This window comes from Acanthopagrus latus, chromosome 13 (genome assembly GCF_904848185.1).
Source record: "Acanthopagrus latus isolate v.2019 chromosome 13, fAcaLat1.1, whole genome shotgun sequence".
In the NCBI taxonomy this organism is placed as follows: domain Eukaryota; kingdom Metazoa; phylum Chordata; class Actinopteri; order Spariformes; family Sparidae; genus Acanthopagrus; species Acanthopagrus latus.
In genome coordinates this window covers 26,910,880-26,933,188 of record NC_051051.1, presented here as the reverse complement: position 1 = coordinate 26,933,188, position 22,309 = coordinate 26,910,880, and the positions used below count along the sequence as shown (strand labels likewise).

At 44.3% G+C, this 22,309-nt stretch overlaps 3 protein-coding genes across 6 annotated transcripts in view; 1 reads left to right on the top strand and 2 right to left on the bottom strand.

The window, feature by feature from the left end:
- pof1b (POF1B actin binding protein) overlaps positions 1–7,424 on the bottom strand; it is a 32,631-nt gene extending 25,207 nt beyond the window's left edge. For 2 of the 3 annotated variants that reach the window (XM_037119849.1, XM_037119850.1), the window contains exons 1-2: positions 5,867–7,423; positions 1,122–1,205 (exon numbers count right to left, since the gene is read on the bottom strand). In XM_037119849.1, the coding sequence (XP_036975744.1) occupies positions 1,122–1,205; positions 5,867–6,277 (495 nt within the window). In that variant the 5' untranslated portion in view covers positions 6,278–7,423. Of the gene's footprint in view, positions 1–1,121; positions 1,206–5,866 lie in introns of all 3 variants that reach the window. The other variant, XM_037119851.1, reaches the window with a different exon arrangement.
- Positions 7,425–7,942: 518 nt separating this feature from the next.
- On the top strand, positions 7,943–16,837 carry LOC119031687 (putative monooxygenase p33MONOX). 2 transcript variants are annotated; one of them, XM_037120299.1, is made up of 9 exons: positions 7,943–8,114; positions 9,783–9,915; positions 10,010–10,075; positions 11,021–11,196; positions 11,290–11,404; positions 11,678–11,805; positions 12,936–13,039; positions 13,226–13,392; positions 14,751–16,837. In XM_037120299.1, exons 3-9 carry the CDS (start codon positions 10,051–10,053, stop codon positions 14,960–14,962), a joined length of 927 nt encoding a protein of 308 aa, XP_036976194.1. In that variant the 5' UTR covers positions 7,943–8,114; positions 9,783–9,915; positions 10,010–10,050; the 3' UTR covers positions 14,963–16,837. The 2 variants fall into 2 exon arrangements, with proteins under 2 accessions (XP_036976194.1, XP_036976193.1); XM_037120298.1 differs by having other exon boundaries at positions 14,748–16,837.
- A 2,251-nt stretch (positions 16,838–19,088) lies between these two features.
- Positions 19,089–22,309, bottom strand: part of LOC119031652 (rho GTPase-activating protein 22-like) — a 5,047-nt gene continuing 1,826 nt past the window's right edge. Inside the window, exons 3-9 of the mRNA XM_037120228.1 lie at positions 21,891–22,098; positions 21,672–21,804; positions 21,495–21,568; positions 21,239–21,360; positions 20,905–21,139; positions 19,503–20,435; positions 19,089–19,326 (exon numbers count right to left, since the gene is read on the bottom strand). Coding sequence (XP_036976123.1) covers positions 19,089–19,326; positions 19,503–20,435; positions 20,905–21,139; positions 21,239–21,360; positions 21,495–21,568; positions 21,672–21,804; positions 21,891–22,098 — 1,943 coding nt within the window. The remainder of the gene's footprint in view (positions 19,327–19,502; positions 20,436–20,904; positions 21,140–21,238; positions 21,361–21,494; positions 21,569–21,671; positions 21,805–21,890; positions 22,099–22,309) is intronic.

Genomic DNA, 22,309 nt, shown 5'->3' with positions numbered 1-22,309 from the left:
TGCTGTTGTATTTATCTGTGTACATGTGACTGTTGATTGATATGTTTTTAACCAGTTCAAATCCTGACAGCGACTAATCGACTAATCATTAACATCCCCGGTTAGAAGAAACTTTGTGAGACGACGTCTCTGACAAATTCTTCATTATTTGTTCCTTCTTGTGAATTCTGCAAACATTAAACATTCAGCTCTTTCTTTCTTTGTGGAACTAGAAAGAGTGTTTCCCACACATAGTTCACCTGAGTGGGTCACTCAGGTATATTCACACCTGTTCCAAATGTGTTTGACCCTGTTGAAGCATTTTATAGAATACTACGAGAGCAACGGTCCTCCTGGTGCCTCCATGTTCAAAAAAACACAGCAGAAGTCTTGGACGCTGTAATGAACGATAACACATGAAGAGCCCTCCAGGGAGCCGCGTTATTGTTTTTGAGTCAGCCACTGTTTGCTAGAGATAAACAGCCTCACAGCTAATAATACTGCAGGACAGCGAGGAGACGACCGTCTACAAGGTGATTCTGCCTGCAGTGACGCTCATACAGTCGCCTGATAAACCGCAGAGCTGGAGAGGAACATGGACGCCTGGACGTCATGTGGGCGCTCCGTTTGTCTCGCACCGCCATGAAGAAAACAAATATGGTTCCAGTGATGCCTCGTTTCAGCTCCTGCGCCCACGACTAAATGTTAAAACTGTTCAGCTCACAGACGTCGTTTCAACAGAAGCGTCTCCTTCACTGCAGTGCACACACACTCTTATCATCTCCAGAGACATTTTCACACAGTGGGATTCAAACTACGACTTGTCTCGACAGGTTACACACTCATTTCCTCAAATATATGTGGTGTGTGACCTGAAGCGTCAGTGCCAGCTGAGTTTCTACTTGATGTGTCAAAATATTTGTTAGTGTTGAGGTTAAAAGTTTGATTCTGCGTGCTCACGACAGTGATTGTTAGAAAAAAGTGAAGACAAGACTTAACACGGTAGGCTGACACTGAATCAAGGACATATTTGTGTGACTGCCAGAGTTCAGCTTCACTTCAGCTTCACTTCAGCTTCACAGGGAGGTGACTTTGTAATTGTGTGTGTTCAGTGTGTGTTTAGTGTGTCCGTGTGTGTTTACCTCCTCCTCAGCACTCGGCGCGGGGCTTTTGACGGGACTGGACGACTGGCTGAAGACCGAAGACAGAGACTGACCGCTCTGAGACTGTCGGATGAGAACGGGAAATAATAAACGTCTGACACAGAAAACACGGCGTCCTCATCACCACCGCAAGAAGGCAAATCAACAACGTTTGCATTTGAGATTATTTAGATTCATTTATATTCAAATTAATCTAGACACAAAATACGAGTACAATTATGACAACGTAAGAAAGAGTTGAAATACAGAAGGATCAATGAGCACAAAGTGTCAAAAACTGTCAGAGGATGAAGTTCATTCATCTGTGAACTGAACATTTCTTGTGAAGCGACACATGAAGCTCTCAGCAGGATAAACTGTGTCAGAGTTTCACTCAGGATGGATGTTGAAATCTGCTCATTAACGTGAAGTGATGATTCAGAAATACCAGTAAAAAGTCCTCTCACAGGTGGAGTCCTCTCACAGGTGGAGTCCTCTCACAGGTGGAGTCCTCTCACAGCTGGAGTCCTCTCACAGCTGGAGTCCTCTCACAGGTAGAGTCCTCTCACAGGTGGAGTCCTCTCACAGGTAGAGTCCTCTCACAGGTGGAGTCCTCTCACAGGTGGAGTCCTCTCACAGGTGGAGTCCTCTCACAGCTGGAGTCCTCTCACAGGTAGAGTCCTCTCACAGGTAGAGTCCTCTCACAGGTGGAGTCCTCTCACAGGTAGAGTCCTCTCACAGGTGGAGTCCTCTCACAGGTAGAGTCCTCTCACAGGTGGAGTCCTCTCACAGGTAGAGTCCTCTCACAGGTAGAGTCCTCTCACAGGTGGAGTCCTCTCACAGGTAGAGTCCTCTCACAGGTGGAGTCCTCTCACAGGTAGAGTCCTCTCACAGGTGGAGTCCTCTCACAGCTGGAGTCCTCTCACAGCTGGAGTCCTCTCACAGGTGCATCACGTAGGATGAAGGTGTCGACGTTTCTTCAGTGACATCATCACGTCGAATGAGGGCTGAAGATGCTGACTCAGCTCTGATTGGTGTTTGTGTTCTGACCCGTCCTGACCTGAAGTTTACTTGCTTGACTTGATAATCAGGTGATGAGTCTCGACTTGGACTCAACAAGAAGAACTTTGACTCGGACTTCTCTGCAGAACTTGAAGCTTGACCTCAAACATGCTGACTTGACTCCTGACCGAGTTCCTCTCAATCAAAACTCGACTTGTGATCGACTCCAGAGTTTACCTGGACTTGTCTTCAATGACCAGAGCTTTAAAGACGGTCCAAGAAAGCAGATTGCTGAATCTCATTTCCAACTCATTAAATACTGATGCTTTGGGATTGTAGATCGGGTCGGCCGGCATCCCGAACTTTAACTTAGACTTGTGTGGAAAAACTTGGACTTGGAACTCTCTGATAGACTCTGGACTGGACCTGACGTCAGACTTCCTCAGACAGTCTTAAGACTTGACTTAGATTTGTCCTGAATAACTCTGGACCTGGACCTGTCATGACGTACTGTAGACTTCACTTGATGTCGTCTGAAAGGACTTGAGTCCTGACTTGGACTCATCTTCAAGAGTGACTTGGAGACTTTGACTCCTCAGGACTTCCTCTGATGGAACCACTAACCCTTCGACTTGTTTTGAATCACTGAAGACTTGAGCGAAGACTTCCTCTGACTTGAACTCGTTTTAGTGAACCGAAACTTGACTTGGACTAAAAATAGTCTGCGGTTCTTCCTGATTCTTCCTTGAAACTCCAGACAGAAGCACAACAAGACCTGAGAGGATGTGACTGTCAACATCTCTGACACTCAGATCCGATTACGTCTCCTATCACTCGTCACATCATCACAACACACACACTCAATACAACACAACTTTAATGTGTTCTACGATGTCAGTAGCTGTTTGTCAGCCAGGTCATTTCTGACACGACTCTTGTTTTACACTCTGCACCGATTTGAGGGGGAAAATATTTCTGTTCCCTCTGCAACACGCTGCAGAACAACTTCCTGACGGTGTGAAGACGATGTTGGTGCTTGTCCTCCTGCTCTGACGTCACTCTGAGAGAATCAGCAAAACTGAAAATTGAAACAGAGCCAATAACAGTTGCAATGCTTTGAGATGAGGTAAGAGTTGTGTGCAAGTCGACCCGCCAAGTGAAATGCAACAAAAACCAGTCGAGCTCTGTGGATCAAAAGTCTCCTCAATGGAATCTGCTCAACTTATCTTCACTTACTTCTCTACAAAACTGATCAATCAAGTCAGAAAATACTAAAAAGTCAACAGTCGTTATAGGTCGAGGTTACGTCTTCAAATTATGCATTCTGCCTGACCAACAAAGAAAAAACCCACAGAACTGGAAATCAAATCAATTTAGCAATAAAATAATTCACCCGAACAGTTCATTTCCTGTCAATGACTTATTTAAAACCTACTTAAACACACGTCAAAACACTGAATGCATCAACTTTAAAGTAACTCCACAGTAACAGAATTTACTGGTTGTCCTCGTACAGACCACATCAGTGTGATTTTACTGAGCTCAGGTGATCCGACCAGGTGGAAGAATGTGTTTGTCTTTAAAAGTGAGGGTGTGCCGCGTCAGCACAGTCAGACCGGGTGTGGCAACGCTTCGCTATCAAACACGGCGTGAGAACGCAGCTCAGAGTGCAGCGACTCAGACGGCAGAGTGATCCTGAACGACCAGGACGACAAGTGCAGGAAGGAGAGGAGCAGACATCTTTCAGATGTTCTCAGTCTGCAGTGGAGATGCTGAGAAAAACATCTCGAGTCGAAGGTCAAATCATTCAGGAAGTGATCAACCAGAGCTGTTAGCGAAGGTGCTAACAGGTGACGGACTGAGACCTGCAGCACAGTCTGATCTGCAGGACCACACAGTTAATGACACTATTATACTACACTAATAATACTCCACTAATCCATACAGAGTCTGCAGGTTTGGACTGTTGGTTGGACAAACAAGGCGAATTGAAGTGAGATATTCAGGGACACTGTGAGCCAGTTTTGTGGCGACTTAACAGGTTAATTTTCACCAAAAGTCTGTCGTTCTCCGTTCATGATCGAGGCGACCAGAGCAGGTTTTTTGATCCCAACATGATGTTTCTGTAACCGGAACCAGAGCATCAGCACAGCGGAGAGAGAAAGTATCAAGAAAATTCAACCTCAACAAACATAAAGAAAGTTTTCAGTTTTAACTGGTTAGCAAACTTTGTATTGAAGATTTAAAGGGTTAATTTTCACTCCTAAACTTTTATTCTGCTTAACTTGTCAACTGCATGAGTTTAAACAAAGCAGACAAGAAGAAACTGACAGAGAAATAGTTTCTTAAATGAGCAAATTGAAGAGTTTAATCAGGAAGCATCTGATTAAAGACCGAGTCAGTGGATGTGACACCCGACAGCTGCAGACAGACAGAGTTCAGGTTTTAAACCCTTTATATTTTACTTTTTGTTGTTTTAGTGTTTTACTGACAGCAGTTGAAACAAACACGAAACACGAGGATTTCAGATGAATCTTCTTTTTACTTTCCTCGATTAACCATCTACAAAATGTCAAAACAGTGTCTGTTCTAACATCCGACACCCCGAGGGAACGTCTGCTAATAACTTGTTTATTCAGACCAACAGACCAAAATAAATTCAGTTTACTGTCACGTTGAACAAACCAAACATCAAACCCTCACATGTGAAACAATCTGATTCAGATGCAGCTCAGTCTCACACGTCCTGTCCATCACATCCACATATTCACATCTGATCACAGCCTGTGAAAACTCAGAGCACAGTGTGACAATCAATAAGTCATCGCTATGTATGAAACATGCTGACGCTGCTGCTGTCCGGCTCCCTCGGTTCACAACACCTCCCTGCTCCCATTCTCAAACTGGTTCTGACCCGTGAAACATCGACGATGAGACGGACGCAGACATTCAACAGGAGTCTGTTATTAAATCTGCACCGAAGCTCAAAATCTCCTGTTTAATAATGTTTTTATCTGTAATAAAGCGAGCACACAGCTGATGCGTCACAGGCTGGAATCCAGTCTTGGACTTTCACAGCCGCTCACCAAACTCTGTTCAGTAAACAAGCCGTTTAATGAGTCCGTGATGATGAAGTTTAAATGGTTTGAACACCAGGCAACAGAATGAAAACAGCAGGAAGTCACTCTGTGTTGAAACATGGTGGGAAATAAGAGCTCACGTTAACTTTTGAACAGGAAATAAACTGCATAATGACAAATAAAAATGGTTTTCTGAGAAGTAATAGCTGGGGACTGTTTTAAAATGGAAGAACAACAAAACATCAAATGGCTCCATACTTTGTTGTGAAGCTCCAGAAATGTTGACAGAACTATGAAACTTCACCTGCTTAATATCATCAGGAGGAGGAGGACTGAGTTTACATGTTGTGGTGAATTTATCCTTTAACTTTACATCAGACTCCAGATAAAGATGCAGGATTAAATCTGATTACTATTTTAAAACCAGGATTGCAAAACGAAATGACGGAAGGATAAAAATAATGAGAAGGAAATCTGAACATTGAACTGAAGTTTAAGTGGCTGTTTGATCAAATATTTTGCCATGAACAAATAAAAAGCTCTGACGCTGCAGGTACTGAACATTCTGCCAGGGGTCCCACAATCATCTCCGCCAGACTCCCTCTGAAAAACAGCTGTTTTAAGAGGCGCTGCGCTGAGCAGAGGAGCTGAAGCCGGGCTCACCTCCATCATGCTGTGCTGCTGGTACATGAGGTCGGACTCCTGGCTGCTGACGCTCAGGCGCTGCAGACCCTGGACACTCTGCAGGTACACCGGGGACACCACCTGCTGCATCATGGGCTGCTGCATCATGGGCTGCTGCATCATCGGCTGCTGGATCATCGGCTGCTGCATGACATAGTAGGACTGCTGCTGGACGGCCTGCTGCACCGGGACCAGGTACCGCACCGTCTCGTAGCCGTTCACCGCGTACGGCACCGTGGACTGGACTGTGGACTGCACCGCGGTCGGCAGCGGGGACGGCAGCGGGGACACCGTCCTGGCGGAGAACACCGTGCTGGTCACCGGCTCCGGAGACGCCACTTTGACGGTCCGGTAGGTCGTCGACGTCTTCTGGCTCGTATGGACCGACATGTTGACGTGTGGATCAGCTGAGACCCTCCAACGAACCGAGAGAGAAACCCAACACGACCGCGGGAGGTTTTCTGAAGGCGCAGGTAGATTTCCTGAGAGTTTGTGCGCAGCGGCGAGCAGAACCGCCCCTGATCAACTTCCTCCTCTGCAGGACGAACTGGAGAGGAAAGTCTGGTTATGGGAGTCGTTGATGGGAGGAGCAGAGACCCGCCCTGCTGCTCAGTATGCAAATACTGAGCTGAGAGCGGCGGCAGGAGGGAGGGCTCAGAGCCCAGCAGCCACCTGGTGACGTAACAGCCTCAGGTGTGCTGACAGCTAGGCTCACCTGTCAGTGTGTCTGACACTGCAGCTGCTCCTCTCACATCCCCCCTGACCTGCAGCTGGAGCCAACACCTTCAACTGCAAACATGTAGGTGTCCTGCTCCTTTAATACACGTCTATCACTACTGCACCATGAGGAGGAAACCTGGAGAGCAGGTGAGGGCAGGTGAGGGCAGGTGAGTGAAGCTGCTGAACCTGAAGCCGCCGCCAGAGGGAGACAAACACAGAAACACAGGAGAGTCCTGCTGCTTCTCATCAACACAGATACAAACATATTCTGACTGTGGTGAAGAGAAACTTCACTGTTTATTGTGACTGTAGAAATATTCTGTCAAATTTAGAAAACTATTATATTAGTAGCTTATTGTTATTGCTGGTTGTATTAATGTGAACATCACTTCAGTTTAAAAGTTATTTGACTCCTAAATGAATAACACAATAATCCAGCTGTCAGTGGAACATCGTTTATTCTCACAACCGGAGTGACAGTAAACATCTTCACTCTTGAATCTAAATGCAGCTGAGGCTAATTTTACTGACTCGTGAATGTTCCCTCATATAACCTATATAATATAACCTCATAATCATTTATTGATTGAATTATGTAATAATGATTTTCAATCCATAAAGTAGCTACTAATTTAAGTTAGTAAACAACTGGTGGAATAATACGTATAATGTTCCCCTCTCGGATGTGGCGGTTTTAAAGTATAAAGTAGCAGAAAATGGAAATGATAAATGATGTAATCTGTAGCACACTGTGTTTATTGTGTAGGCTGCTGTCATATCCACATACCTGCCACACATATTTACATTTTAATTCCAACATTATTTGCAATCTGCGCCCATGAAGGAAGTATAGTGTATATATATATATATATATATATATATATATATATATATATATATATATATATATATATATATATATATATATATATATATATATATATATATATATATACACTAGTATGTATATATACTAGTATGAATAAATACATAATCAAATGTGTGTAATTGTTGTATGACTGAACTTTAAAAGCAGGATGAAATAGAGTTCGTGAGTTTTATAAATTAATTGGATTATGTTTTAATATTGCTTGTTTTCTACATGTTTTTATTAATATTGTGTCTGTAATAATCTGTTGATGTGTTGCATGTTGTGTGTGCTGCTTTACCAAAATAAAATATATCGATCATATGATCATGTGTGACTGTTACACCTGTTATTTTCTCCCTCTGATACATTAAAACTTGTCTTTGTTGATTTGTATGCTCTTGATTACGTCTGACGCTCGTACACGTGGCTATGTGCGTGTTCCAACTCAACTCTCGCGATAAGCAGCGAGAACATCCACCGTCAGTCACACAGCACAGAGGAAGCGTCTCTTTCCATCCCAACGGACACAATAATGGCTGCGACCCAACGTCCCGGCTGTGTTCTGCTCTGCGCTCCGGTCGACATTAGACGGTCACGGAAGCTTCGGTCGTCGTCCTGAAGCCTCCATCAGCTCCGGTGAGACGAGTGGACCGGACAACACGGTGCTGTCAGCCGGTGTTCGCCGCCAACTGCTCAGCATCTCGTTGCCCTTCAGCTCCGACTGGTTCCGCTATCTTTACCGACGAATCCAACCGAACTCCGTTCATAAAATAGATAATCGAACGACGCAACGCTTTTCTGTTGATAGATATAAATGTTAAAACTCAACTTCAGACATTTTGCGAATGTACAGCAGCCATTTTCCAATTCGGAATGAGAGAAGATACGCCAATACACTTGTTTTTAGAAGAATAGACGTTTTAATTCTGAGCACTCTGCATTTACCACATCATCGATCGTCGTTTGAAAATTAATGTTCTTGGCTGATTCGGAGATTTGATATTTTTATCAGATTATGTGAAAATCAAAGTCATCACACAGTATTACACCTCTTACCCGCCCTGTAGATTATCTTAAAATGCTGATTTTCTGAATGGGGTTTTGCGTGGAGGTGCCTGTGGCCTCTGTCGTGATGCTGGCAGGATTTATGACATGAATCTGTGATGTGTTCGTACTAAACGACTCATTTTATAATGGTAACGACATAAACAATATATTTACGTATTTATTGTGGTCGCAGTTTGTTCAGTTCGTCAATGTAAAGCAGCCAGAAATCACCTGACCTCATCTCAGCATCCGTTCAGATTCATAACCTTCAGACATGATGGCGTTATTGTTTGTTTGTGTAGAGACATATAAATGTGTATTTCACAGATATTATCTTATGTCTGATACTTGATATACTCTGTGCAGCAGCAGGGCTCGTTGAGCTTCAGTCTGTCAGATGTGATGCTGCTCTCTGTGGCTGCAGCAGCAGTTATGTAATCAGCCTGTCTGCCTTCATCCTCTGGAATAATCCTGCTGGCTGACACACAACATCCCACATGCTGCTCTGTATTGTTCTGTAACACTTCAGTATCAACCATCGTCATAATCATGCATTATTTAACAGTTATTTGACTGTAAACAAACAATGAAATGCATCTTGAATCATTTATTAAGCTGCTGTAAAGGTTCATTATCATCAGTCGACATCTAAATAATGTTTGTAGATGAATTACACTGTTTATTAACCATTTACATACAAGTATTATAGCAACTTTTACAAATCCTTTCGTTGTTTGTAAACTGTGAAATAACGATTAACTAAAGTTAAATTCACTATAACTCATTGATGATGGTTATTATAAAATGTTTTTCTCTCTCTATTATTATCAGTACTCATTTCTAACCCCCTCTTAACCTTTTTTTTTTTATTTAATTTTATTTTTTTTTAGCTTTTTAATTTGTGGAAATAACCAAAACAGAATCTATAGTTTAATTCTTTCTGCAGACATGATAAAAGTATATAAGACCAAGTATTGTTCAAGCCCACAGAATGTAATTTTAGTGAATCAAATATATAAAATATGTGTGACTGAAGTTTGACAAAAACAATCCAAGCACTCCAACAAAGAAAATATCAAGAAATGAGGAAGGAAACGATATATTTGATTAAATACCTCGATATCAATATTGTGACAACATTGTTGTGACGTTTTTAATGTCACACAGAGTTCTGATCAACTGTTATCAGTAATGTGGACATAATGACCAAGTACATGAGACGGATGAGATTCTCACACAGTCGTCCTCTGTCCTCAGCTCCTTCCCCGGCCCGGCTGCTTACCCACAATGCACTGTCAGAGGATTATGTGTGTCTCAGACAGACCAGTGTAACCAGTGCTGCTGCTGCAGCCTCACCAGCCGGTCCACACCACAACAACACAGCAGGAAGGTAGGAGTGAGTTCAGTGTGCTGGGTGAGGAGGGCAGGTGTGATGATGATGATGATGATGATACAACAGAAACCTCTCCGTCTCTTGTTTCCAGCTCCTGTCCTGGTTGATCTCGTTCATTGTCTAACTGAAATCATGTCTGGCCCAGGAGACCTACCAGGTGAGTGTGTCCTGCAGCAGCAGTCACGTGATTTGGAGCGTGCATTATGTTTTAGACAGCAGCGGGTTCTAACTTTGTGGGAAGGCCTCTTCCTGTTTCAACACAATGCCTCCGGGCACAAAGCCAGGTTCAGAAACGAGAGGTTTTCCACTCCAGTGACTCTGTGATGCATTAGTGAGGCTGACTGTGAGCCAGACCCCACAGCTGACATCAGCGATGACCTCACTGACACTCCTGTGGCTGAATGGGAGCAAAATCTGTCGGTCAGCTTCAAACCAGGAGGGTGGGAGCAGATTAATGTCCGTGAATATGTAATAATCAGATGTCCACATACTTTGGGCCGTGTTGTCTATGATACTAATCCTGCCGCGCCTCACTTTTCTTTCTCCTTTCTGGGATTTATATTCCTTTTTTTTTTTTTTCTGCTGAGCCTTCGTATCTTTTCACTGAAGCCTTCAGTTTGTTTTCCTTGCGACTGAACATGAAGGCAGCGTTCTGGTTCCAACTGGAAGCAGACGGAGAAAAACACTGATTATCACGTAGCATCACACATATAACAGATGATTACACAGATTGTTTTGTCTCTGAGTGGATCCCACACAATCACACACATTCATTTCTCTGAGTCACACGTTGTTTATCCGTGTCTGTTCATATCCGTAACTACCGGCTCTAAAATAACATCCCAAAGTAAACGAGATCAGAACCTTCAGTCCCGGCAGGAATGTTGCATGAAATCAAAGCTTCCAGCAGGAGCGGAAATTTCACAACAGCAAACTGATAACAGAGTAAAAAATGGGTTTGTTTGCTCTGATGAGTATTTTTGATGAGTGACTGGAAAAAAGCTTTAAAAAGTTTCTTTAACTGACGGACTCAGAGCGCCGTCAGTAACAGGAAGTCAACAGGAAGCTGTTGTTTAGTCGTCTTCTTCTTTTGTGTCTGCAGCCATCGAGGGTTCTGGGATGGGCGGGATGAAGCTTCCCATCGGGATGACCCGACGGGCCCTCAGCTATGACGACAACCTGGAGGCCCCCATGTCCACGCCCCCTCATGACATCAGCATCAACAACCTGTGGAGACGACCAATCATACCGGACAGGAAGTTCACTCATCTGGCTGAGGTGAGACACGGCCTCCACCTGTAAGTGTGGAGCAGCGTGTAGGTGATGATGATGATGATGATGATGATGGTGTGGTGTGTTTTCTTCCTCCAGGAGGATGAGAGCGGTGCAGTGAGTCAGCCCACGGTGGCCGGCAGCGCCCCCTCCAGGTCACCAACGGTAGTGAAAGCGAAGGCCTCGTCTGTCATCATGAATTCTCTCATCACCAGTAAGTTTCATCTGTTAACAATGATCATATTCTGTACTTAAGTTCAGCTTATTTTATGAAACATACTAAAGAAATTAGAACTTAATAATGTCACATGAGCAAAATGAAATGGGATGGATCAGTAAAGGAAAGAAAAAACCTGTTTTTATTCACCATGAGTTCCCACAACCTTTTTAAAAACATCTTAAAGCTGCCAACTGAAGCTCTGTGGTTTGAATGTTTAAATGGATCTTTAACAGTTATTAAATCTCTGTTTCTCTGTCCGTCTCTCAGAGCAGACTCAGGACAGTGTGTACAAGTTCGAGCAGAGGGCGGGGCTTTCTGACGCCAGCTACACGCCACACAAAGGCCTCACGGCGGAGGAGACGAGACACCACCACCGCCTCCCTGAAGCCCGCCATGTAAGAAACACACTTCGACACACTGACCTCAGCACGTTCTGTCTGCGCAGCGTGAGATGATCATAATGATCTGTTTACAAGAACGTGATGTTTTATGATATTAACTAAAATGTTAACTGAGTCTGAGCTAATGTTGTTATGAGACGAAATCAGTCTTTGTACCAGGGCTGCACGATATTGGAGAAAACTGACCTTGCAGTTTTTTTTAACCCTGCGATAAATATTGTGATGTGATAAAATACAGGAATTTTCTTTAGATGACCTGAACAGCACTTTATGTGATGCTGCACTGCTGCTGTGGACAATTAACCTGCACTGATCTTACCTGTTTTTGTGTTACTGAGCTGTGTGGTACTGATGTAAATGGTCAAACAAATTAGTTGTGTTACCTCTCGTTGTTGCAACAGATGCAAGGCACTGTCGACACAGAACACGTATTTGGTCGGTATCATCCTGCTTGTAGCCGAAATAATTCCAGATAACTGACAGTCTGCATGCACAGTGTGTGTCAGCTACCGTTGAAACGAGATGAGTTCACGTGCCTCCTACATGGCGGGCTGTGCAGTGTGACAGTGTGACAGTGTGACAGTGTGACGATGCTCAAACGATATATTGTGCAGCTCTACTTTATACAAATTTAATAAGTGTGCAGTTATATATTAACTTCCAGGTCTGGATAAGAATGAAAAAAACAAAAAGAGACTTAAACAAATATTTCCCATAAAAGTGTAAGATTAACAAAAATAGACTGTATATAGAAATGTATTCATCAGATGATTTGACAGAGACGAAACTTGTCGGCATTGTTACGTCTTATTAAACTGCAACCGATTTGCAGTCGTCGTCCTTTATTAAACTCTGAAATAGATCTAACAGTAAGACTGAAACAAGCAGCGACTAAACACAGTGTTTACAGTGACGACTAAGAACAGAACAAAAGAGAAAAGAGCTTTCTAAACATGTAACTCAGTTCACAGGTGAGAGTTTTGTGTTTTAAAATTTGTGTTTAAAACCAATAAAGATATAAAACACAACAAATGTTGTTGTCGTCGCACATCAGAGCTTTAATTTAACTTTTATATTTTACACACTATTTGACTTTCGACACGTCTGTTTTTGTTGGTTTTCAGAAGCTGCAGATTCAAAGTCTGGAGTCCAAAGAAGAGCGGCTGAACTCCTCCACCCAGTCCACTCCATCCAGCACCCCACACAGCTCCCCCAAACAACAGCGCAGGTACACACACGCACGCACGCACACACACATGCACACGCACACACACACACGCGCACACGCACACACACACACACACACGCACACACACACACACATGCACACGCACACACACGCACGCACACACGCACACACACACACAAAATGGGATAAACAGTGACAGGTGTGTTTGCTCGGTGTTGTTTGCAGGACCTGGTTCAGCAGCACCGGTTCAGAGGTCAGCATCAGCTCCTCCAACAGCAGCGTGGACATGGCGGACTCTGCAGCCGGAGCCGTCGAGCGCTGGAGCGTGTTCGGGCCGCGGCCAGTCGTCCAGAAGTCGACCTCTGACCTGGGATCAGACACTTCCACCGCCGGTACACACACATCATCACATTACTGAACTCTGGTGTGTCACAGAAATGTCCCGCGCTTCCCACGTCGAAACTATCCACCATACTTCTCTTCTTACTTGAAGGATTTAGTGTATTTGTTGTCACTTCACCATCTTTTGTACTAAACAAACAGTGAAGCACTTCAGAAATGCCTGTGAACTGTTTTGTGTTTTGAATCTTCCTGCTGTCTTTTCTTGCACAAGCAAACAACTGGTGAGAGTTGAGTTAAACAATAAGCACACTCACTCATGGATTTGGGTTGATAGGCGAGCAGATGAACTTCAGACTGACGGTAAACATTGACCCAAAACATTCGAGCCCACTCCCCCGTCAGTCTCTTCACTTATTGGCCTTTTTAAACCGTGTTTCTCTTCATGCCAGTGATATAAAAGTAGATCAGACAAGTTTAGATTTACGTCGCTGGCTGCTGCTGAGAAACAACTCTTAGATTTTCACATGTGGGACGATTCGGCCTGTTTTGAAACGAGAAGAATCTTTTTCCCAGGATGACTTTAGGTAAGAGAAGTGATACAAGTTTGTGTGGGGAAGTGAAAGAAACGCTCATGTCGAGGCTCAGAAACAGTTTCTAATCTTTAAAACAGATCAGATCAGATCAGACTTGATGTCATTCACAACATGGCAGGAGACACAGAGTCACTCGTGTAGCTGCTGTTTAGTGGACATTGTCTACACTGTTGTGTGTAAATGATAGATATTGACATTTATAACAGAGGCTGCTGCAGTGATATAACAGACTGACTTTTCAGTTTAACAAACAGTTTAACAGAAGATATTAATAATTAGCAGGATGGTTTCACTGCAACATCAACATACAGACACAAAAATAGATCATATTTTTCCACTCTGAATCCTCAGGCAAACACCTCCTCTTCCTTTTTTACTGAACAACTTGATAGAATTATCAACTTTCACTAAAACTTTAAACCTTTGACTTCTCAGCCGCTGAAGCAGATACAAACTTGGAATTAAGAATAATTTAAGAGTTAAGACTTTGGCCTTCTTTGGAAATCATTGCTTCTTAATTATTCCTCCAATGATCAAGAACAAATCACACGTTGCACCAGACTGTAAAGGGAGAATCACACAAACTGCGTCTGCTCTTCGTGGGTTAAATCATTTTATTTGACGTATTCATGATTCTAAACTAAACCGAGTCATTGAGAGTCAGCAGACTGCAGTAACTGCTGTGAACAGCTCTGGACAAACATGCTGGATGCAGTCAGACATCTGATTTTGTTAATTATTAAAATCGGTGCATAATGTTGCAGTTTCTTATTCCACATTCTGAGAATGTATCTTCTTTTCTCATTTCCCAGCAGGCTTTGCGCTGCAGGCGTACCGCGGCGCCCAGAAGCCGACCCCCATGGAGGTGATGAAGTCCCAGGCGACGCGGCTGGCCGACACCTCCGCAGCTCAGGCGGTGGCCCCGCCAAAGATGGAGATCCCCACGGTGGAGGGTCGCCGCCAGGCAGCGCGACCACACAAGCTCAAACCCAGAGACATGAACATCCTGACGCCCTCCGGCTTCTGAGAGGAGACTCGACATCGAAGCTGCACGAACGCTGAAGGTTCCCGTGAAATGAAAACGTCTCTCACATCACCTACTGCTTCTTCTCACATGAGTTTCATTCATCTCTGTGTCAAAACCCTGTGATCTGTCAGCATCTTGCACCCAGAATCACATTTCCATCCAATAATGTGATCAGAAATTTGAGGGTGAGCCAGCTGACAGGTTTGGATTCAGGTGTAACATCATAGATATTATTCACTCATTAACAAAAAGTTTCTGACCTTCACAGTGCCGATCATGACATTTCTCTCAGTCCTGTCAGTTTTGGAGGAGAGCAGCTATCACTGTCCATTTTTATTCAGAACAGAAAAAGAAAAAAACAGATTCAACCATCGTCATCAAGTCATTTCATGGGACCTTTAACAGCAGACAGATAACCACCGTTCTGTCCTGCATCTTCACATTTAAAACATTCTGGATAAAAGAACAATGAAGACACTTCCCGTCTGTGTTGCTTGGCTGTAAACCTTCACACTTTGGACCACTGCACCCAGCTGCAGCGTGCCGACTCCAACATGGACTCAACACATTCAGCATGAATCCACCACTGACCGATCTGCAGACCTGTGTTCATCTGAAGGTGAAGAAGACGATGATTCTGGTTTAAAACGATCCCGTGTGAATGCACTTTATCCCCCCGCAGACGAGCTCGATGATCCATCTGTCATTTTTCTTAAAGTGGGATTTCACTGAGCAGAGAGGGAACAAGAAGTCTAACTAATTCATGAAGTGTAGATCGATCCGAATCAAAAGCAGCAGAACAAAAAGAGAAATCCGTAATAAATTGTACTAATTTTGTCTCAGGAAATTGTAGAAATTGGTCGGGCTCCTGCTCACTGAAACGTTCACGCGTTTGTTTTGTGTCACGCGTTTCTTTTAATATGTTTTAATGTATGTTGAGACTTTGTCATCTGCTCCTGTAGCAGCAGAGTGGATTCCTTTGGGATCAGAAGAAAAGAAACGCCCACCTGGTGTGTTTGCGTTTGTGGAGATCAGAGCTACATGTGAGCAGGACTCACACACTGACATGCAGAAGATGAGTGTGTGAGCTCTGCCAGCGTGTCCAGACATGAAGGATCCTGTCTGTGTTTTCTGTTCTGGTGCTTCACTGTTGACTGAACAGACGGCTGCTGAGCACAGCGGCCGGCCACATCCTGCAGAAACCTTGTGTCAGAAAACCAGAAAGAGCTTTTCAAAGACACACTTTTGCTTTCGACATTTAAAGACGAATGCAGTCGTCACAGTGAAAGGAATCAAGTTGCCTTACAGTAACAGAAAATGAAATTAAATACAGGTTTCATTTTAGAAACTGCAACGAGTTTTTAGACATTCCTGCAACACTAGCTAACAAATGTCTTTGCATACAAGTTTCCTGCAAGATGGTTCAGCTGTTAAATGAGATGTAGCACCCGGCACATTGTTGTTGTTGATTATTATTATTGTTTTTACTGCACTTTTATTATTAAGTGGAAGCTCCCACAGTGTTTACTGGTAATAGATTACATGTGTGACGTGGCGCAGCGGTGCAGTGTGTTTTAAGTCGTCTCCCACCTGTGACTCTGCTGTGGTTTCAGTCAGATGTTGTCAGAAAACACGCCGCTGTCAGCAGCTGTAAATATGAAATGACTGTTTCTGGTCTGTTGTGTTCCAAGTGTGACACTGTTCCCTTTAAACCTCTGAAGTATCACATCTGTATGTTAGTGTGACTCTGTCGTCTGAATGATTTATGTTTCTTTTTCCAGTTGATGTTCAGAGACACTCTCCTCGATTTATACGAAGTCTGTGTGGTTTATTAAGACGGAGAATAAATATTACATTCTCATTAGAAAAACAAGAGTCTCCTGTGTTTTTGGTGTGAAAACAGATCTTGAAATGCATCTTTGCTCTTTTTTTCATTGAGTTTAACAAAGCAAGATTAACTTTAAAGGAACAGTTCAGTCATCTTCTCCTCCCTCCATGCTGATGGAAAGTCAGGTTTCATAGTCCACAAAAACATTTCTGAAGCTTCTCCTAAACAACTGAAGTAGTTGAAGACTTGATTAAAAACATAAAAACAACCAAAATAACATAAAGTGTCTCCACACAGCTCGTCTGCTGTAATCCAAGTCTCCAAAGATGTTATTTACACCCTTTTAAATGCCGAAATCCTCACTGCAGCTACTAAATTAATATTGTGAGGGTGTAAAAAACGTCTTTTCAGATCAATTTAGGATATCGGTGCTTCTGAAGACTTGGATTACGTTGGATTTTTGGGTCAACTCCTCCTTTAACAGCTTATTTTCTCAGTGCATCTGTAGTGATTTGTCTCAGCCTGTAGAGAGCACCGCTTCACCGTCCAGGAACAACAGTTTTCATCTTCTCTTGAGTCACTTCAACAGACGGTTCGGAGTAAAGAACAAAATGAGGTTTATTTTAAAGTGTTTCGACAGTGAAAAGATCTGATTTGGCTCTTTACTCCTCCGTCATCAGTCAGACGATCTTGTCCTCCAGTCACATTTAAAACAGGGTTAAAATCAGGTTGAGTTTCCCACCAGCAGCCTTCACTGATCACCAGTTCAGAGCAGATCATCTGTGATTTCATGGTCAACCAGCCGCACTGAACACATGCATGTAGAAGAAACACAGAAAAGATTCTTGATGAAATGATCTGCAGACGAGGAGTTTGACTTTATTTTTCATGTGAAGTACAAAGTACAGTGTTTTATTGGAAAAGTGTCGTCATGCAGAACGAACACGACTTCTGGTGTTCGACACATTCGGTCATTTTGATGTCTGATATTCTGTCAGCGCAGTGACGAGTCGGTCTGTTCCTGACAAAACAAGTCATCTAGTGAAGCATTCCAGTCAATATATTAGTGAAAAACACCTTAAAAGTAAATCAGATTGCACCAGTGCTACTATTCAATTCATGTGTTTTTTTAAAGTCCCTCCACTGATGCGAAGCTGCATTCAGTTCACAGCCAAGATTCTCCCCTGATTTTAGTCCGAAGCTTCAAAAAAACATACAGATTTTCAAAAGCACGGAAGTATTTCTTTGTTTTGCAGCTTCAGTCAGCCGACTACTTCATACTGCAGGAACGGTCACTCGCAGAAAATGTAACACGTATATTTTGAGATCAATAGTAAAAAGTCTTCACAGTGTCTGCTGCCCTGATCAGATGAGTCCGGCGAATCTTTGAGACCTCGTCTGAACTTCCTGCATGGAAATCAAACTCGATGGTTTTTCTTTCCATGTGTAGAAACTCAACAGCTCCACCTCTGACATCTCTGGAGGACACAGTTCACGTTCTCTAAAGACGAAGGAAACTTTATTTTTCTTGTCACAGACACATTTTTGAAATTTGAGACTAAAATCCTCGTGTTGGTTGTGAGTCCACGATTCTGACGTGACGGTTTGTCATAAACTGTCCCAAACACGACGATAAACACTGACATGTTTGATTTCATCGTGATGTCAGAAATCAACATAACATGGCAAAGAGAGCAAAAAATCAACACTTGTGTTCCTTGTGTGGAAAACAATAGCTGGACTGACTCCAGACAGAAATTGTGACATCATGCATTCCAGTCGCAGTTCTTTCCAACTTCAGTTTTCTTGTAAAACTAATCTGAGATCGACTGTGAGCCCCAAAACAACATGACACAAGTCTCGGAGTGTGAGGAGGACAACAGTTCTGACATATTGAAAGTCTGGACCAGAGTTTAGTTTCCAGCATGCTCCTGGAGAGGAGAGCGAGCTTTATGTTGATTGATACCCGACCTCAGATTTCCTAGAAGACACAGTTTGGTGATCGGTTTGTATGAAGCAGAAAGACACTGAGAGTCTCCACCAGCAGAAATGCTCTGCACACATCATGAAACTCACCCACGTCTGAAGCTGCTCTGGAAACTGTGGAGTTATCCAACTCACCCTGAGGCTACCTGGATCAAACCAGCTTTTTTCTCTTGTCTTCTGGATCAGACAATAACTTGTTTAATTTCCCGTCCTAACTGGTTTCCTTCAGGGTTTGATGCCTTTGTGGATCTGCCAATCTCCTGTCGAGATCACCTTCTTCCATACACTCCACCGTTCTCTTTCCCTCTGTCTTCATAGACTCGCTCCTCCTCTTCCTCCGTCGTCTCCTCTTCTTCTGTATTCTCCGTACATCTGGAAGAACAGCTCCATCTCTCTCTGCAGGGTGGTGTTCCGGAGGTCGGCGTCAGCTTTCGCTCGCTCCATGTTGCGGATCTTGATCTCGGCGACGCTCTGGCTTCGCTTCTGCTGCTCCAGACTGACCCGCAGCACGGCCACCTGACGCTTCAGGACGTCGTTACATCGCTCCAACCTGCAGCGGACACACACAATACAGCACATATACAGAAGTAATACTAACCACATGACATACTTTGACTATTGATGTTCCCTAAATGTTTCATCTAAATCCAATGCTGATGCTCAAGATGGATCTTCTACAAAAACAAGGAATATCGAGAGGATGCCGTCCTTGTTCTGGTGTCTCACCTCTGGATCCTGGTCTGGTACTCGGACCTCTGCTGGGCCATCTGCTGCCGAAGCTCAGCCAGGACAGAGTGAGCGTCCCTGGGCTGTGACTGAGGCTCAGGCCCCTGGAGGTCTGAAGGTCCAGAGGGGAGGAAGACCTCTGAGCTGCCTGTACTCAGAGGGCTGTCACTGCGGACAGAACCAGAGGTTGGGGAGTTTGGGGATTGGATGTCCTCATCATCATCATCATCATCTTCTTCATCATCATCTTCATTGCCATTGTTGTTGCCTTCGTGTTCGTCATTATCAACTTTTTCTTCTTCTGCTACTTGACTTGAAGGCAACCTATCCGGTTTCTTTGGTGACACGTCTGGAGGACCAACTGCACCCACAGCATCATCGCTCTTATCCAATGGTAAAACATCGCAGGAGGACCATGAAGAGGAGGAGTCCTTTCTCTGACCCGCCTCCTCTAACTCCGCCTCCTCTTCACATGCTCCGATATGTCTCCCTGGATCGTTTGTTTCAAGATGACCACCAGTGACATCATCATCCATTCTCTGATGTTCAGATACTTTGTCCAGGTTGTCATAAGTAGAGAAGGTGCTGCCCCCACTGGCTGTTTCTGGCACTGCACCATCTTTCTCTGCAGCACCAGAGATCCAGAAACCAGCGCTTGTCTCTCCTGGGCCTGGCCAGGCCTTTGCCCAGCCTGTGAGCATCGGTCTGGGCTTGGATATGTCTGTTCGGGGGTCTTGTAGCTGGAGGCTGGTTGTAGAGGCTTGGATACTTGCAGTGGAAGGTCCTTGATGATGTGAGTTATGTTGGTGCTGAGCAGGCTGACTAGAGGAGGGGTAGAAGCAGTTCTCTGGGTGGGAGGAGGTGTAGCGATGGCCGAGACGTCTCTTCTGGTCAGAGGACAGGTCGGATTTGGCAGCAGCAGCGTAGATGCAGCTACAGGGAAGGAAAGAAAGGGAGGATAGGCTTTCAAGATGATCCTCTCAGTGATTTTTACATGTAAAATTATTTCACTCAGAAGAACAGTGTGATGTCAGGTATGTCTGGGACAGAACTCTGTATGATGGTGGTCCTCATCACTCTCCCTCTGTGTCAGTGTTGTCCTTGTCTTTATTACTGTCTATGTGAAAATTGTGGGTTTTTCTTCTCCGTCAGTGTGAATGGTGTCTTTGTCTCTTATCCGTCTGTATGTTTCATTACTTTGTCTACTGTCCCTCTGTGTGAATGTTGTCCTTGAGTTTTCCTAGTGTCTGTGATTGTAGTCCATCCTCTTGACACTTCTTTATGGTAGCGAGGAGGTTGTGTTGCTCAGCTTCTACCTGTTTCTGTGGATACCTGGAAGCAGCATGATAACATCTGTGTGAGTCTGTGAGATGTTTGCATGGTGAAGTTTTGTCTTTGGTACCTGGGGTTCTGTGGGTCTGAGGTGGACTGTCCTGGCTCTCTGCAGCGCTCTGCGATGAGAGGCAGAGACAGCTGGCGGAGGCAGGGTGACGGGTGGAGGTGAGGCTGCCTCAGAGCACTCGGTGATGCACGTGCACCTCCTGGTGGACGGGCGGCGATGGACGGAGGGATTTTAGCGAATAAAGTCTCATGTTCTCTGATCAGCTCCAACATCAACACCTGGACCAGTGCTGCACCTGGGACACGGCAAGAGAGAACAAGTTACTCTTTGAAGAAAGTTCTCCCAGGTTCCCTTCATACACTAGATACTAGATTTAATGTCAGCATGGATTTACCTCCCATGATGCTTTGTGGGTCTTCAGCTTTGGCTCGGAGGATGTTTGGCCCGAACACAGTGGCCAAGTTCTGGCAGCTCATCTTGTTAATGCTGGCGTAACTCTGGACCTCGTTTAGAAACCTGCACGCATTTAAGAATTCTAAATTTCTACAGGTCAAGGTTGAGAAGTTTACTTTCCCTCGCTTCAGGAAACAAGACCGACACTCAATCCGTCTTAAATGAAAACCTGGAAACAGACTGTCAGTGGGACTTACTGGCAGATAAAATTGAGTAGGTTGAAGTTTGCAACTGGCAACTCGTGAAGAAGACTTCTCAACCGCCCCAAACCCTGATAGAAGAAGAAGAGAGGGACAATAAGATGATAGAAGTCAAGAGGGAAGGATCAGAAGGCAGGACTCCTCTGACTGTGAAGTGTAGACAGCTGCAGTTACCAGCGTGCGGTCAGTCGACAGCTTCTGACCACAGAGCAGGAACTCCTGGTAGCGTCTGTAAGGAACCAGAGGCTCCGGCAGCTGTCTGAGGTAAAGCTTCAGCAGGGACGCCACCGTGTGGACGTCAGTGCTGCTGCAGACAACACACACAACACACACCGACTTTCTCAGAAACCCTTTTAAAGAGAATGTGTGATTAAAGGAGGAGAGGAACTGTACCTGTCAAACGACGGTCTCTCCCCTGCATCAAAAGCCTCCTGCAGCTCTTTGACCAGACTGGCCTGCCCCGAGTGGCGAAACAAGCCCACCTCATGCAGGCCACGCTCCCGGATGAAGGTCACACACTGCTCCACCACCAGAGGAACCAAGCGCACCCCATAACGTCGCTCGTACAGCACCGTCTCCTCCAGACGCTGACCAAAGACCCCTGAAAGAAAGGAAGATTCAAGAGATCCACCTCATCCAATCACAGACAGGGTGACGTGTGATATGTGTGATGTTTCCAGGACCAGAAAACAAGATGTGAGTAATGATATGATAAAATGATTGATTTCCTTTTATTCATGATGGCAGAAGAGCTCCAAAAGAAACTTCCAGACACACTGCTGGGTCACATCATCACCTCAGAGCGTGTGTGT